At 38.2% G+C, this 13,640-nt stretch overlaps 1 protein-coding gene across 6 annotated transcripts in view; it reads left to right on the top strand.

The window, feature by feature from the left end:
• SIPA1L1 (signal induced proliferation associated 1 like 1) overlaps positions 1 to 13,640 on the top strand; it is a 201,353-nt gene that overhangs the window by 177,874 nt on the left and 9,839 nt on the right. For all 6 annotated transcript variants that reach the window (XM_054276442.1, XM_054276441.1, XM_054276444.1 and 3 more), the window contains 4 exons: positions 2,606 to 2,724; positions 5,034 to 5,473; positions 11,330 to 11,569; positions 12,650 to 12,815. In XM_054276442.1, coding sequence (XP_054132417.1) covers positions 2,606 to 2,724; positions 5,034 to 5,473; positions 11,330 to 11,569; positions 12,650 to 12,815 — 965 coding nt within the window. The remainder of the gene's footprint in view (positions 1 to 2,605; positions 2,725 to 5,033; positions 5,474 to 11,329; positions 11,570 to 12,649; positions 12,816 to 13,640) is intronic.

The following is a 13,640-nucleotide window of genomic DNA, read 5'->3' as shown; positions in this document are numbered from 1 at the left end:
CTTGGCCCTGCCTCTCCTGGACACACTGAGCCCTCTCAAGGGTGCTGCTTTCAGCGCCTTTCAGAGTTAGCCTTGTTCATCAGCATGAATAATTAGGTCTGGAGCATGCACTGAAGCTTCTGCAGTCTGCTTCCTTGAGACCTAGGAGTATCACCTGAGGAAGAACTGATTTCATTTCCTTATTTGATTGTGGGATTAAATCTGCCTTAATGCTCTTACCCTGAAACATTCTGTCCTTTTCGAAGCAGCTGGGCAGACACACTTATTAATTTGTCTTGCTGCCGAGGACTTGCTTGACCTTACCTGCTCTCCTGAGTGGCTTGGCTTAGTTCAGTTTTCCTTAGTTGGCTAAAGTGCTTGTGATGCTTCCTTTTCAAATGGTGCTATATAAATGCAAATTGATTGTTTGATCATTGAAGCTATAAAAACACCATGTATAAAATGGAAAAAATGCAATTAAAGTTTAAATAGTGAAGTAAATCTATAAGTCGGTAATCACCTTCCACGAATGTATACATTTTCATTGCATGTAGCAATTAAGCTGTCAGCTGAGGGAACACATTAACTACATAAAACAGCTAGGAACTGAGAATTTACATTGTTAGACCTTCATTTGAAGTTCTTGCATATAGACCTTTTGCTACAACTGTGGCTTGACTTGAAGGAATTACCGGTAAGACTGACACCAATGAAAATGTCCTATCTACAAACACCAGTTTTCCAACATGATGACCCTGGCCAAGGTTGCTAGATTGTGTTTCACTAAATTTTTTTACACTTGATTAAACAATACCATACTTCGCTATTGCCTCACTTGATTGCATCACTGCACAAATGGACTAATGTTCCAGGGAGAATGCACTTCAGTGACGTGAGGAATTTAAGGCATATGCTGCCAGCCTCTGGTTCTGAAGATGTTCTTGGTTCACACACCTTCACAACCTCAGTAAGCTGTGCCTTGTCATCAAAACCATCTGTCAGTCTCTCCCTCACAACTCCCCTCATACTCAGAGTAAAAAACTATGATTATACTAATCTGCAGTTCTCGTTTTGACAGAACAATTTTAATCACATATGTTTTGAAGCTGTGATGGTAATGACACATGTAAAAATGATCTTTTTGCTCAGCATTACTTTTGCAGACCAGCAGTTCAGTGTTGGTGCTGGCACTGAGGGAGCTGCCAACAAGTTCTGTTCTACAGTGTCAGGTGTCAACATATTAGCAAAATAAATAAAGCCAGAAAGAACAGGAAAAATTACATGGTAGGAGAGATGTCTCCAGCATTTAGAAAACGATGAGAAATGCACAGTGATGTAAAATCCCTGTATTTTATCTCTTGTGTATTGTCCTGCTTTCATAGAATTGGAAGCTGCCTCTCTGATCGAGACTTTATTGTCAATCTGGTGAATCCAGGTGAAAGTTTGTTTTTTGACACATAAGTACATTTCCACTTGGGATAATCTGTCTCAGGGTAAATAAGGCTTTAGGTGTAGTAAATCCACACACTGACACCTTCCTGGCCTATCCTTTGCTACAGAGCACTTTGTTCTGTGTTCACCAACACTGATTGCTACCACTTGCCAGGGGAAATCAAGTTTGATGATGATATTATTACTGGTATTATGATTATTATTCTTTTAAAAAAACTCACAGCTTTTATTTGTTTTTTAAAAAGCTCATGATGCTGCAGATCAAGATGAACAAACTGTAGCTGTGGTGGAGAAAACACTACTATTTGCAATGGATATTGTTAAGTACTTGATGTTTGTCAGCACATATTCTACTTAAAAGGAACATTTTTAGAAGAGCAGAATATATGTAGAAGTATACGTAAAAACTCATAACTGAGAGAGATTCTTTTAAAATACTGACCTTGGGCTCTGAGAAGGCAATTACCTTCCTAACAGGCTGTGTCTGAACACCCTCTAGACCTTCACAGTTATCTCCTGGGAAAACAAATTTTATTGGCGAAGTGTATTCCTCTGAGTGTCCATGTAAGATGAGTGATTTGACTTCCATTCACTTTTGTCAGGTTTAGTTTAGTAAGTATTCCTTTTGTACATCTATGCAGTTTCCACATTCACAGCCAGCAGTGTTTAAGATAGATAAGGTTTATTTAACTCAACTTTGGTAAGAAATACATCTAGTAGTTGTACTGGGGAAAATGGATTCATTCAAGTGATCACTGTAGACTTGCTATTGTCCTGCCTTGCATAGAATGCCATTTAAGGAAATGTGGGTGTTGAGTCTTTTAAATCTCATGTCAGCAGGTATCAAGCATTTAGAGATCCAATGTCAGTACCCTGTGAAATCGAACAGTCTGCTGTTTAAATGCTCTGATATAGTGCTGTTGGACAGTGGGGACATGATACTGTTCAGGTTGTTCTAACCCAAGCCAGAATGGTGGCAGCTGGTTTTTCATGAAGCCTTAATGATTTACACCAGGCAGGAATGGGCCCCTACTTCCTCCCCTGTGTTCTGTCACAATATGTGCCTGGTTTTGGCTAAGGTAGTGTTGGAAGAATTGCAGTGTAAGATAAGGTTAGATTTTTTTCTTAGTTTGTAGCACTGCTCTCTCAGTCCATGGTGTGTGCTGTGTTGCAGAGCCAACGTGCCATCTCCCAGCAGTCTCAAAAGTACTGCCGTCCTTCCGAGAGAGCCCCAGTGGAAGACTGATGAGACAGGATCCTGTGGTACACTTGTCTCCAAATAAGCAGGGTCATGTAAGTTATTCCAGAAAAGGGATTATTTAATGTTTCACTTTTGCTCTACAAGCTCTTGATACCAAAAGTGTTGTTCTAAGTTATGTTTAGAGTGTCAATTAAAAAAAAAGCAAAGAAAAATAATCCTGTTCCTTACTAGAACATGGAGAATGCAGCAGAGCAGACCTGTTGGTGCCTAAATCCTACAGCACAGTGTACTGAAATATTTACTAGTTAATAAAGATTTGCTGCCAGTTGGACAGCAACCTCTTGTCTGTTATCTTGTAAGAAGTAAAGGATTAGTAGAAATTTGCAAAGCTATTCCTAGACTTCACATGTAAGACTTACAGTTTAGCTAGTGTATCTTCTAATGCAATGGCCAGAAAGCTGCTACTTTTGAGACAGATTGGTGATTTTTGTTTTGTATTTTCTCCTTTTTCATAACATACACTGTTGGAAGTCTGTCTCCTGGAATCCTGCTGGAAAAAACCTTACTTGGTTTATTTGTTTTGAAGTTCTAAATAGTAAATTCTGTCTCTGCAGAGTTAACTATTCATGCCTTTGTGGAGACTGTCACTTCCCAATTTATATACAGAGAGATAGATAAATACAGTAAAGTTCATAAATTTAAAATGTATTGAAAATTACTGAAGACACTGTAATAAAAGAAGTACACTTTAGGCTTTAAATTACTCAATAAGCTGTATTACTTCTTTTTATTTGTACTGCAGGCTAAAATACAGAGTTGTCTTGCATGATGTTACTGAAAGTATTACTTGCATTTATTTAGATGTGTGGAAGCCTTTAATTGGTTCCAGTCTTTAATTTACTCCTGCTTGCCACCATTTTTCTTTCAATGAAGTTGGCGGTGTTGCTTTTAGATTATTAATTCATAACACCACATGTATTATTTAAAGAAGAAAACACCAAAGAAACCCGAAGAGTAGCACACCTGTCTTCGTATTCTTAGAAGCACAGACTAGTTTTTAAGTTTAGATTGACCTGTTTTTCATGAGATGTATTTGACTGCATAGTGATGTAGTGCATAACTCATTAGCTTGAGTGCCAAGTGCAATACTGGATTTATTAATGCTTGCATTATTCTGGTTTAGTCATTGTTAAAGTAAATCTTTATTATGTGGACAGATGGATGGGCAAGTGATGAAGTTCTTAATGAAGAAAAGTAACTTTAATTGGAGATGACTAGGAGTCCAGATCAACTTCATATTCCCCCATTTTCCTGTCAATTCTTTCTTTTTATTAAATGAAGACGTGGATGCTGATGATTCCTTGTTCTCAGTATGCATCTGTTCCCTATTTTCTTCTGAAAACAGAAGCAGTATCTGTTTCTTATATTTGTCTAGGATCTGTATGTTCAGTAAAATTGTAGACAAATAGAAAACTTTTAAGTCTCCTTTCCATCAATCCCCTTTTTCCCAGGCCACGTGGTCATCCAGCAGGTCTGTTGTCTGCTACTTCGTTTCTGATTCTGTAGATGAGAACTTAGATAAGTTCAATAGAATTCAAGTGGTTATAAATACCCCAAAGGTAGATTAGCTACTGAGCAGTAAGTGTATGACAAAAGAAATTCTTCTTGAAATGGGATATTCCACCACTATGAAATTAAGGACATTCAGTTTCTTTGTAATAGTGGGCTGTGACCAAGGGCAGGACATAGAAACCAGCCAGGCACTGGCATGACCTGATGGGATAATTTAAAAGCATTACATTAAAGCTGCTTTTCATGTAACTCTGCTTTTTGAAAAGCAATTTCACATTAGTTAAATGATGGTTCATTGGTCATTTGCAAAGGACATTCCTGCTGAGGAGGTAAGACACCCTAGTGCCAAGAGGAGGAAGAGAAGTGGCTATGCTCTTCTTTGACTTTTTGATAGGCAATTGGATTACAAAAATAGCATTCTCTTTCTGTGGATTAGTTGTGCTTCATATTCTAAAACATTACAGTCTTAAAATTAGAATATTTTTAATCATTGTAGTTATAAATCAAGTCAAAGTCTACCTAGTTCAACCCATTTCATTGGACTGGACTGAGCAGAGCTGTGCTTGAAAGGAACCACCGCAAGATATTTTGGGACAAAATATAATAGACTCAGGCTTTCCCTGCTTTCCAAATCCATAAGAAACATTTTTATGTGCTCCCAGCACAGAGGATGTGCATTGTGTTGGAATCCAATTTTTAGTGTTTATTAGTCTCCTCAATGTATTTATCCAATACCTCCAGGTAGGAGAGCTCCTACTGTGCAGTGGTGACATTTGTAACCCTTTAGTTTCTCTTCTCCATTGCCATAATTTTGTTGTTTCTTCTGTAGTCTGACAGCCACTACTCCAGCCATTCCAGCAGCAATACACTCTCCAGCAACGCCTCCAGTGCTCACAGCGATGAGAAATGGTATGACAGTGGGGAGCGCACGGAGTCAGAGCTCAACAGCTACAACTACCTTCAAGGGACGTCCGCCGACAGCGGCATCGACACCACTTCCTACGGGCCCAGCCACGGCAGCACCGCCTCCCTGGGGGCCGCCACCTCGCCCCGCACGGGCCTGGCCAAGGAGAAGGTGGCCCCGCTGTGGCACAGCTCCAGCGAAGTGGTCTCCATTGCAGACAGGACATTGGAAAAGGACAGCCACATGGACCGCAAAGCTGAATCTTCACTCAGCCTGGATATTCACAGCAAGAGTCAGCCTGCCTCCAACCCTCTCACAAGGGAGAACAGTGCTTACAGTTTAAGTGATGCTGTCTCACATACAAGGTAATTTTCACCTCTTGTGTGATTGGCCCCCTATCATTTTCCCATTCTCACTCTCTAACCTATCAAAAGTGAGAAGTGGATGTTGAAGAGAAGGGGTTCTACTTAAGTTAATCGGTGTTTTGAAAGATTTCACTGTGCAGAATGCTTGAAATTAAGACCATCTTTAGTCTTCGCATCTGCTACTCCTTATAGAACTAAAAGTCTTTAGGAGCATATTCTGTACTAAACTGCTGCTACTGAACTGTGTGCAAGACAGACATGTCTGATGTGTTCATGGGGAATATCTTGTAACAACTGCAGTTCATGTGTGGATCAGAAAGGAGATCTGTCCATGTTATTAATGAATAGTTTAATGTTGGATCTATTCTTAGTCTTGTAAGTACTCATTTCAGATGTTTTGCATTTCTCTCCCCCAGTCTTTGTGTTTGGAAATCTGCTCACAGTTGGTATGATCAATAGCGAGAGCAATTTGCTTGGGAGTGCTAACATGTAGATTAATCTCATTCTGCTCCAGGCTCGTGGGTATGACAGGTTACAGTCACCTTCCCCCTCTCCCTCAGTTTTGCCACTTGTAAAATCAGCAACATCAAGTATGTCTGTAATGTGCTTAAACACCTCAAATGGAAGATACACACTTTACAAGTTAATTGCTGCTACTACAACCAGAAAATATTCTAGACCATTTTCCTAACCCATTTTCCAAGAAATATTCAGTGTGCTTTCAAAAAATATTCCTACTCTGTCATACTAGCAGCAAGAAAAAAAAACCATAGGTCTTTCAGGGAGGATGTGGGATCATCATAATTTGTTTGCCTTGTGGAGCTTGACTGTTGCATTTTTATTCTCAAGACACCTCTGTTTTGAGTGTGTAGCAAAAATGCCTACAGACTGGAAGTCCAAACCAATTTCTGGTAATTTTGTTGAACAGAGCCACTGTGCAAGAGTATATGTTTGAGAACAGTTCACTAATTCCTCATACAGTAGCTGTAAATAAGGGGTTGTCATAGAGGCTGTAATGTTCTGCATGTGCTTTGTCATGGTGATTTTCACTAAGTAATCCATTAATGATGGTCCCACTCTGGTTTACTGCCTCTCTTCATTGGCCATTTTTGGCACCAAAGCTCATGCTCAATTGATAGAAATCCCACCCAGGTGTTTGAGACTGGTGTGTTTCCAGTAGCTGCATATGCTTGAAGGACTTCAGCAAGTCTGGAGAAAACACTCTGCAGAGGGACTTAGATTTCTGCCTTGTTTGTGTGTTTCCCTTTCTTGAAGGTAAAAAGTCTATATGATTGTCTGCAGTGTTACACCTTTTATTTTAAGATAAGCATGATTTATGTGCATTTTTTAACACTCAGTAGAATTTATCACATGTCCTGCAGTACTTGTCTGAATATAACTGGAAGTGACATCAAGTGTTGAGATTATTATACAAAATGCTGATTGCAATAAAGTGAGTAGCATTGTCATTTGGAAGGATTTTTTCTGAAGCCACTTAAGGAATCCTGGAAAATTTATGTAAGTCATGGAAACTTTATTGTAAAGCCTAATGGAATGGCATCTTTGTATATCTGTGGTTCTGGTTTCTTCTTCAAGCACCAAACAGGGTTAGTTCCCTAGAAAAGCTGAGAAAATTTTATAGAAAGAAACACTTTGCAGGGCAGGCACACCATGACAGTTCTTTTCTTCCATATATAATATACTTTGCAACATGCCTGCAAACTGGTGTCCAGGTTGTTGTCTCGTTATTTATTATATTATAACGTGTCTCCAAACACGGTGTTTTCTCTAGTTGGTGTGGATTAATTAACGTGATGTTTCTCTGATTGTATTGGAATTTTGGAATTATTCTCCTTGTCATTTGGGGCAGTCACTGAAATTTCCAGATACAGGTTTCCTGGGCTTTATTCTGGAGAAAACAGTTGAGGTTTCTTTTAAACAAGTTTCATTTAAAACTGAGATGTTGATAATGCAGCTCTTTACAAGAAGGTGTAGTAGCAGTTTGTAGAACACGTGGGACATGATACTTGAGAAATGCAGAAATACTTGCACACACATCATTTGTTGTGGCAGATTATAAACAGATTGACTCATGTTCCTTCTTTATTACTTCTTATTTTGAAGACTAGAGGATGTATTTGATGCCTCACAATCAAACAAAGACACAGTCTAGGATAAAAAGCTTTGATTTTGTTTCTTGTGGCATCCTCAGTTGGTTGCACACTGAACAGCAGAGAGACCCTAGGTCATCCAGCTGCTTGCTCCCAACTCCTTTCTCATTGCTTCCTCTGTGGAGGCACAAAAGTTTGGAGCTGGAAGCTGGTTAAAGTGGCACTTCCAAAAGACAAGCACAGATTATGGAGATTATTATGAAGATGCCTGCTTCATGAAGGTGAAGGAGGGGAGACGAAAGAAAGATTCTGAACAGGCTACTTTTCATGAGAAATTAACAGCTTAATTGGTGTGTTTCTCAATCAGCTTCTAAATTGCTATCCTTTGTTGCTTCTCATTTTTTTATCTTTTGCCTGTGGGTGCCATAATGTCTGGAATGTCTTTAAAATTAGGTTTCTGAGCAAGAAGAAAAGGAATATGGCCCTAAAAAGATCTCTGTGACAAAAGAAAAGAAAATAACTACAAATTAGAGTGTTTGTGTCTGTAGAAGACAAGAGTGATAATTACTGCTCAGATCATTTAATGGTGCATAAAAGAACTTGTACCTGAGAACTGGTGGCAAAATGTAAATTATAGTGATTAACTTTTATAGCAGAGCTTCTGGCTGGGTTTTATTTTTCTTTTCCACCCCCATTCCCAAAGTCCTTCCTGATGATTGTGCAGATTTCTCATAGCATCCCAGGAGAACTGCATTATGTAGGCCAGTAATTATACGGAATCATTATAGCTGAATGTCATTAAATGAAGCAGTATGTGCTGATGGCATGCGTTCCTTACCAAAAAAAAAATTAAATCAAACTTTCATTTCTACCTAAGCTATACAGTTTCTTATGGCCTTCTTACCAAAATTAAAAGGATAATCTTGACTATTTGTAATCAAGTACATTTTTTATTAATTCTGATTCTTATAAGATACTTAAAATATTATTTATTGTAGAGTGCTTTTATGAATGTCTCATCTGAAATTCTTGCAGAGAGTCATGTAGTATTTGAATGTTTTTTATAATTCAGTCCTTGGTGTCTCAATAATTGAAGTGGGAGATAAGGGACCAATAGTGACCGTCTCTGTGTCCTGAGAAAGAGGACTCAATCTCTTCCAGATAAAACTAAGCTGGTCTAGGCCTCTGTTGCAGTGTGATGAATTCTCTGCATGCTTCCTGGTGTTAAATATTCTAATAACTTCCCATCACACTTCCCATAGTGCTCGAGCTCTGATTTAGTTTTTGTAGAGTATGTCCAAAGCCTTTTGCTCTCCAAATATGCTCTCATTTAACAATTGTGTCTCTATACCTGTCAGTATCCTGTTGGCCTGCCTGTGTTTACTGGTAGAGTGAAAAGCTTCAGTCGTGTTCACAATTCTGTGCATAGTCCTGAAGCAGAATATCCTCCCAAAAATACTATATTGTAAAAACCACACCTCAAAATATGCAATGCCCCTTAAAGAAAACAGTATTTTAAATTGCATGCTAATTTTTCTAGCATTTACCAGGCTGCTCTTGGTGCCTATTATATTATGCATATTATAATAAATATTCAAATAATAAGACCTAAAATGCACAATGTGTATTTATAGTATGTTATATAATAAATATTACACATATATATGCATCTTATATAAATTTTATGTCAAGCATAATTAACATCATTGTTGCCTTCTTTCCCCAGTAACATTAAGGATCAACACCAGTAGTCTATCCAGGAGCTGAATATTTATTTTTACTGGTTTTTATTAACAAATTATATGTCACAACTAGCACTTCCTTGAGAAATACTTGATGGGTTGAAGAATTCTGAAATGTGGACAGCGATTCCTTTCTCCTTTTTCCCTACACTGAAGCGGACTTTTCTACTTCTTGAGTGTATTTAGGAGAGGGTAAAAATGGCAGTTTATGCTGTGGTAGTGATACCTTACAGATAGGCTGGTTTGCTCAGCATGCGTAGGAGATTTTTTCAGTATTGGAAGAGACAAAGGGGAAATAAAGAAATATTTACTGCCTATTCCCCTAGCTCTTAATTTTCTCTGCTTTCTTGCTATAAATTATGCTTGCTTATATCTGTTACAAATATGAAGATTGTGCTGTGCAGCACCAAATATATGGGATTGATGGACAGGAAAATATCTTCCCGTGTTTTCTTAGTCTGCTGTCTTTTGTGTAGGCCTTTCACATGTAGAGATGGAGGGAAGGAAGAAATACAATTCTTTAATATAAAATCTGTATTATTGTAATTTAATTTGTATGCAAATGGCGAGGGTGCATCTTGCCCCTGATGTGATGCCCCTGGGCTGCAGTGCACCCAGACTGTTCGTCAATCCCACAGCACTTCAGTGCTGGGAATCGTGGTGCTTAACTTGAGCCACATGAAAATGAAACAGATTTCAGGGTGATTCTTTTGACTCCATCTGTTGTCAGTGAAGAGAGAGAAGAAACTCCAAACCATTAATTCACTCTGCATATCTGAGATCTCTAATTTAAGACAAGCAGAACTACCTCCTTGGGATATTGCTTCATTGACTACTAGAGCAGGAGCCAGACAAGTGGCATAGATTAGGTAACTGACTGCTTAAGACTAAATGTAGGTGGTATTATTTTCCCAGGTGGCAGCATTAAATTTAACCTTAAGTTCTTTTTTTCTGTTTCAGTAAGAGGGATAGATGTGAAAATGCATTGTTTTATTAAGTTATGAAAAGATTGATGAAGAATTTCCTGCAATGCAGAGGAAGAAGAGATTATTGAGTGACTTTATTTAGCCTTCCAGCTAATTTTTATTTCTCAGTCAGAAACTGTTCTTTACCATGGGGCCATCTGTTTCAAGTTCCTTCACTGCAGTTTTGGATCCAGGGATGAAAGTGTGGTTAAGTTGTGTAGAGAGCTGGTAGAAAACTGGTCTCCAGATATGTAATGCTATTTCAGTATTAAAGCTGTACACAATGATTTCCTGTTATTGTGCTTATAGATGACTGACCTTTTAAGATTGTTATAGTAAATATTGTCCAAGGCCTAGCACTCCTGATAGGAAACAAGTTCCATCAGATTTGAGCATCAACATAACTAAAGAGTATCTTCCATCTGAAGTCCCACTCCTTCTCCCAACAAACTGCAGTTGGTCTTCCCACCTCCATTTTCTGTCTTGACAAATGGTAATATATGTTAGAGACCTGCTCTAACTTCTCAATTTAAGCTTGTTTTTTTTTTTTTCTTGCAAATGCTTAATAAATGATTTTCAGGTGAAATTCAGGAAGCCCTATTTTGAGAGCTGTATTGGTTTCTTCTTTAGTTTGTTTTGGGGTTTTAAAGAGATGTTTCTTGCTGCTTAAATTCCCTCAAAATATGTTTTCTTTGAAAGCCAGGAATTCCAGCAAGAATTTGGACTTCGGTTCTTTTTTGCTAATTCAACTAAAATTTCATGTATTACTTTTAAACTGCCTAATGCCAGTTTCCCATTTTGTGAAGGGTGGTTGTATTGTATTCTCAGAGGTTGCTTGCAAAATTTTTCCATTACTATGTGAGGTGTTTTTAATGACATGTTGGTGGAAGGCCCTTAAGAAGAGCAAACTGGTTTTGCTACTCTATCTGCTGTTGATAAGAATAGCATCTTGTGCCCAGAGTTCTGCTCTAAAATCAATTAAACAAGGCCTGTATACACAGATTTGAGGCAATTTTTGTCTTTGTGTTCTTCTCCTAGTACCATGAGCTCACGACACTCTGCCAGCCCTGTTGTTTTCACCAGTGCCAGAAGCTCACCTAAAGAAGAGCTTCATTCTGCTACTTCTCCCCAGCTTGCACCTTCTTTCTCCTCCTCCTCTTCCTCCTCGTCTGGTCCTAGGACTTTCTACCCTCGCCAGGGTGCTACTAGCAAGTATCTGATCGGATGGAAAAAGCCAGAAGGGACAATAAACTCAGTGGGGTTTATGGATTCAAGAAAGTAAGACTGTTTATTTTTTTCTTGTTTCATCATTTGCTTTAATTGTAAAAGAAACATTTTGGTCTGTGACAGCTCTCTGTAGAGAAGAACTCAAGACTATTTAATACAATGGTTCATCTTCTGTAGAACTTAATCTCTAATCTAGTCTTCTTGGAGTATGGTTTAAGTATTTGATAGTTGGCTAATCTCATTCCCTGTTAACTTGTAAAAGTTGGGGGTTTTATAATTTCTAGAAAGCTCTATGGATTTCAGTCCTATTAAAGCTTATCTTTTCTCGGGACTACTTAAAGGTGACTCAAAATGCTATTTGAGCAAATATTAAAAATCCTCTTATTGTAGAGCCTGAGTTTTACTTAAATCTCTCATCCATGTAGTAGTACCGTGCATGTTGTGCATTAACGCTGGCATTCCACGTTGCCTTGTTAAATTGCTGCCAGTATCCAGTCTAACTGGCTTAAAGCTTAAAGCAAGCCAAGATATCTCAGCTTTACAATATGCAAGCATCTCTTTGGGAAGAGAAATTGAGAAACAACTTACTGGTGAAAATATTCTTAAGTATGACTCAAAAGCAAGTAGTTCAGAAAGCCTATTTCAAAGTAATTTATTCAAACCTTCTTGACTGTTACTGAGTCAGGCACAGTGTCCCTTGATGATACCAATAGCTGACTGTCAAAAGGAAATGGTGAAACTTTGTGATAACTACATTATAAAAAGCCAGTTGAAATATTAAAGAAACTTGGTGATTTGCTGCTTATGGGCTTACTGAAGACACGTGTTTTTATGTTTGTACAGAATATATTTTATTTTAATGGATTCAGTCCCTTATTGGGAAAATGTATTACATTAACCTTTCAATTATTTAATTGTATTGCTAGTTGATGCTTTTAAAGAAGCTTAGTGGTTCCACAGGTATCCACTAAGGTGAGTCTCTGCTATAGTAGTGAAATTTCTTCCATCCTCTGTGCCCTCTACTTAAATATTTTCTTTTAAAAACTTTGAGGGTGCTATAATTCTTGTTTCATTCATACCTCCTGCCCCAGGGCTTTGAGACCTGAATGTGTCTGTTCCATTTCATTTAAGACGTCACCAGAGTGATGGCAATGAAATGGCACACCCTCGGCTGCGGGCATCGGCAAGAGACCTGCGGGCGTCCCCAAAGCGAGCGTCCAAGTCCACTGTTGAAGAGGAGCTGAAGAAGTTGATAGATCTTGATAGCCCGACACCTGAATCCCAGAAGAATTTTAAGGTACGTTAAAGAGAGAGATAGGATATTTTCTATTCTCATCCATAGCAAGAAAATAAAATGCAAGGCAATCCGTGAATTCTTATCATGGACAGAAAATAATCTCTTTGTAGCTGATTACTGGAGAACCGATTTGTTGAAAAGTTTCATTATTACAGTCTCTGCACTGTTATTACAACTTTGTGTGCTGATTTAAAGAGACTAATATGCCAAATTGCGAAGAATAGTACTGCTGTGTTATGGAAAATCCTGTAATGTTGTCTTACGTATTTTAACTGTTCTTCTCTGATTGCATCACTAGACAGTGACTTACTGACAGTACTGAAATTCCTTGCAACAAGCACTTTTATACCTCACTAATCCTGTTACCAAAAATGATCCCTAAACTTAAGCCTGTTTTTTTGCAGAATAGTTAGAAACATTTCCTGATGTGTTTCAAAATACGTTGAATAACTTGTAAATGCATGTATTGATTTTTAGAATCCATAATCCAGAAGAGAATGTCTTGATTTCTAGCCTTCATGTACAGCCAGTGCTTGTCATCCAGAGCCCACATTGTTTCCACAGCAACCATGCAGAAGAGAGAGCTGTAACTTCATTTTTTGCTAGTAAAAGCCTGAAGTGGCTTGTTAAAGTTTGTAAGTGTGGCTTCCATGCACAGATTATTTAAGATCGTGCATTTGAGGTCAGAGATAAAAAAACTTATTGGCAAGATAACATTTTCTTAGGCTTGTGGTAGTTCTGAGGGGAACTGGGACATGAGTGATGCAAACACCTCCTGTTGATTGTTTTGAGCAAGAGAATTGTTCTCATTCCAAAATATCTTCC

This window comes from Melozone crissalis, unplaced genomic scaffold (assembly GCF_028551555.1).
Source record: "Melozone crissalis strain CALT ecotype California unplaced genomic scaffold, PUWL_Pcris_2 ptg000018l_1, whole genome shotgun sequence".
Lineage (NCBI taxonomy): Eukaryota > Metazoa > Chordata > Aves > Passeriformes > Passerellidae > Melozone > Melozone crissalis.
This window is presented reverse-complemented; position numbering and strand designations above follow the sequence as displayed.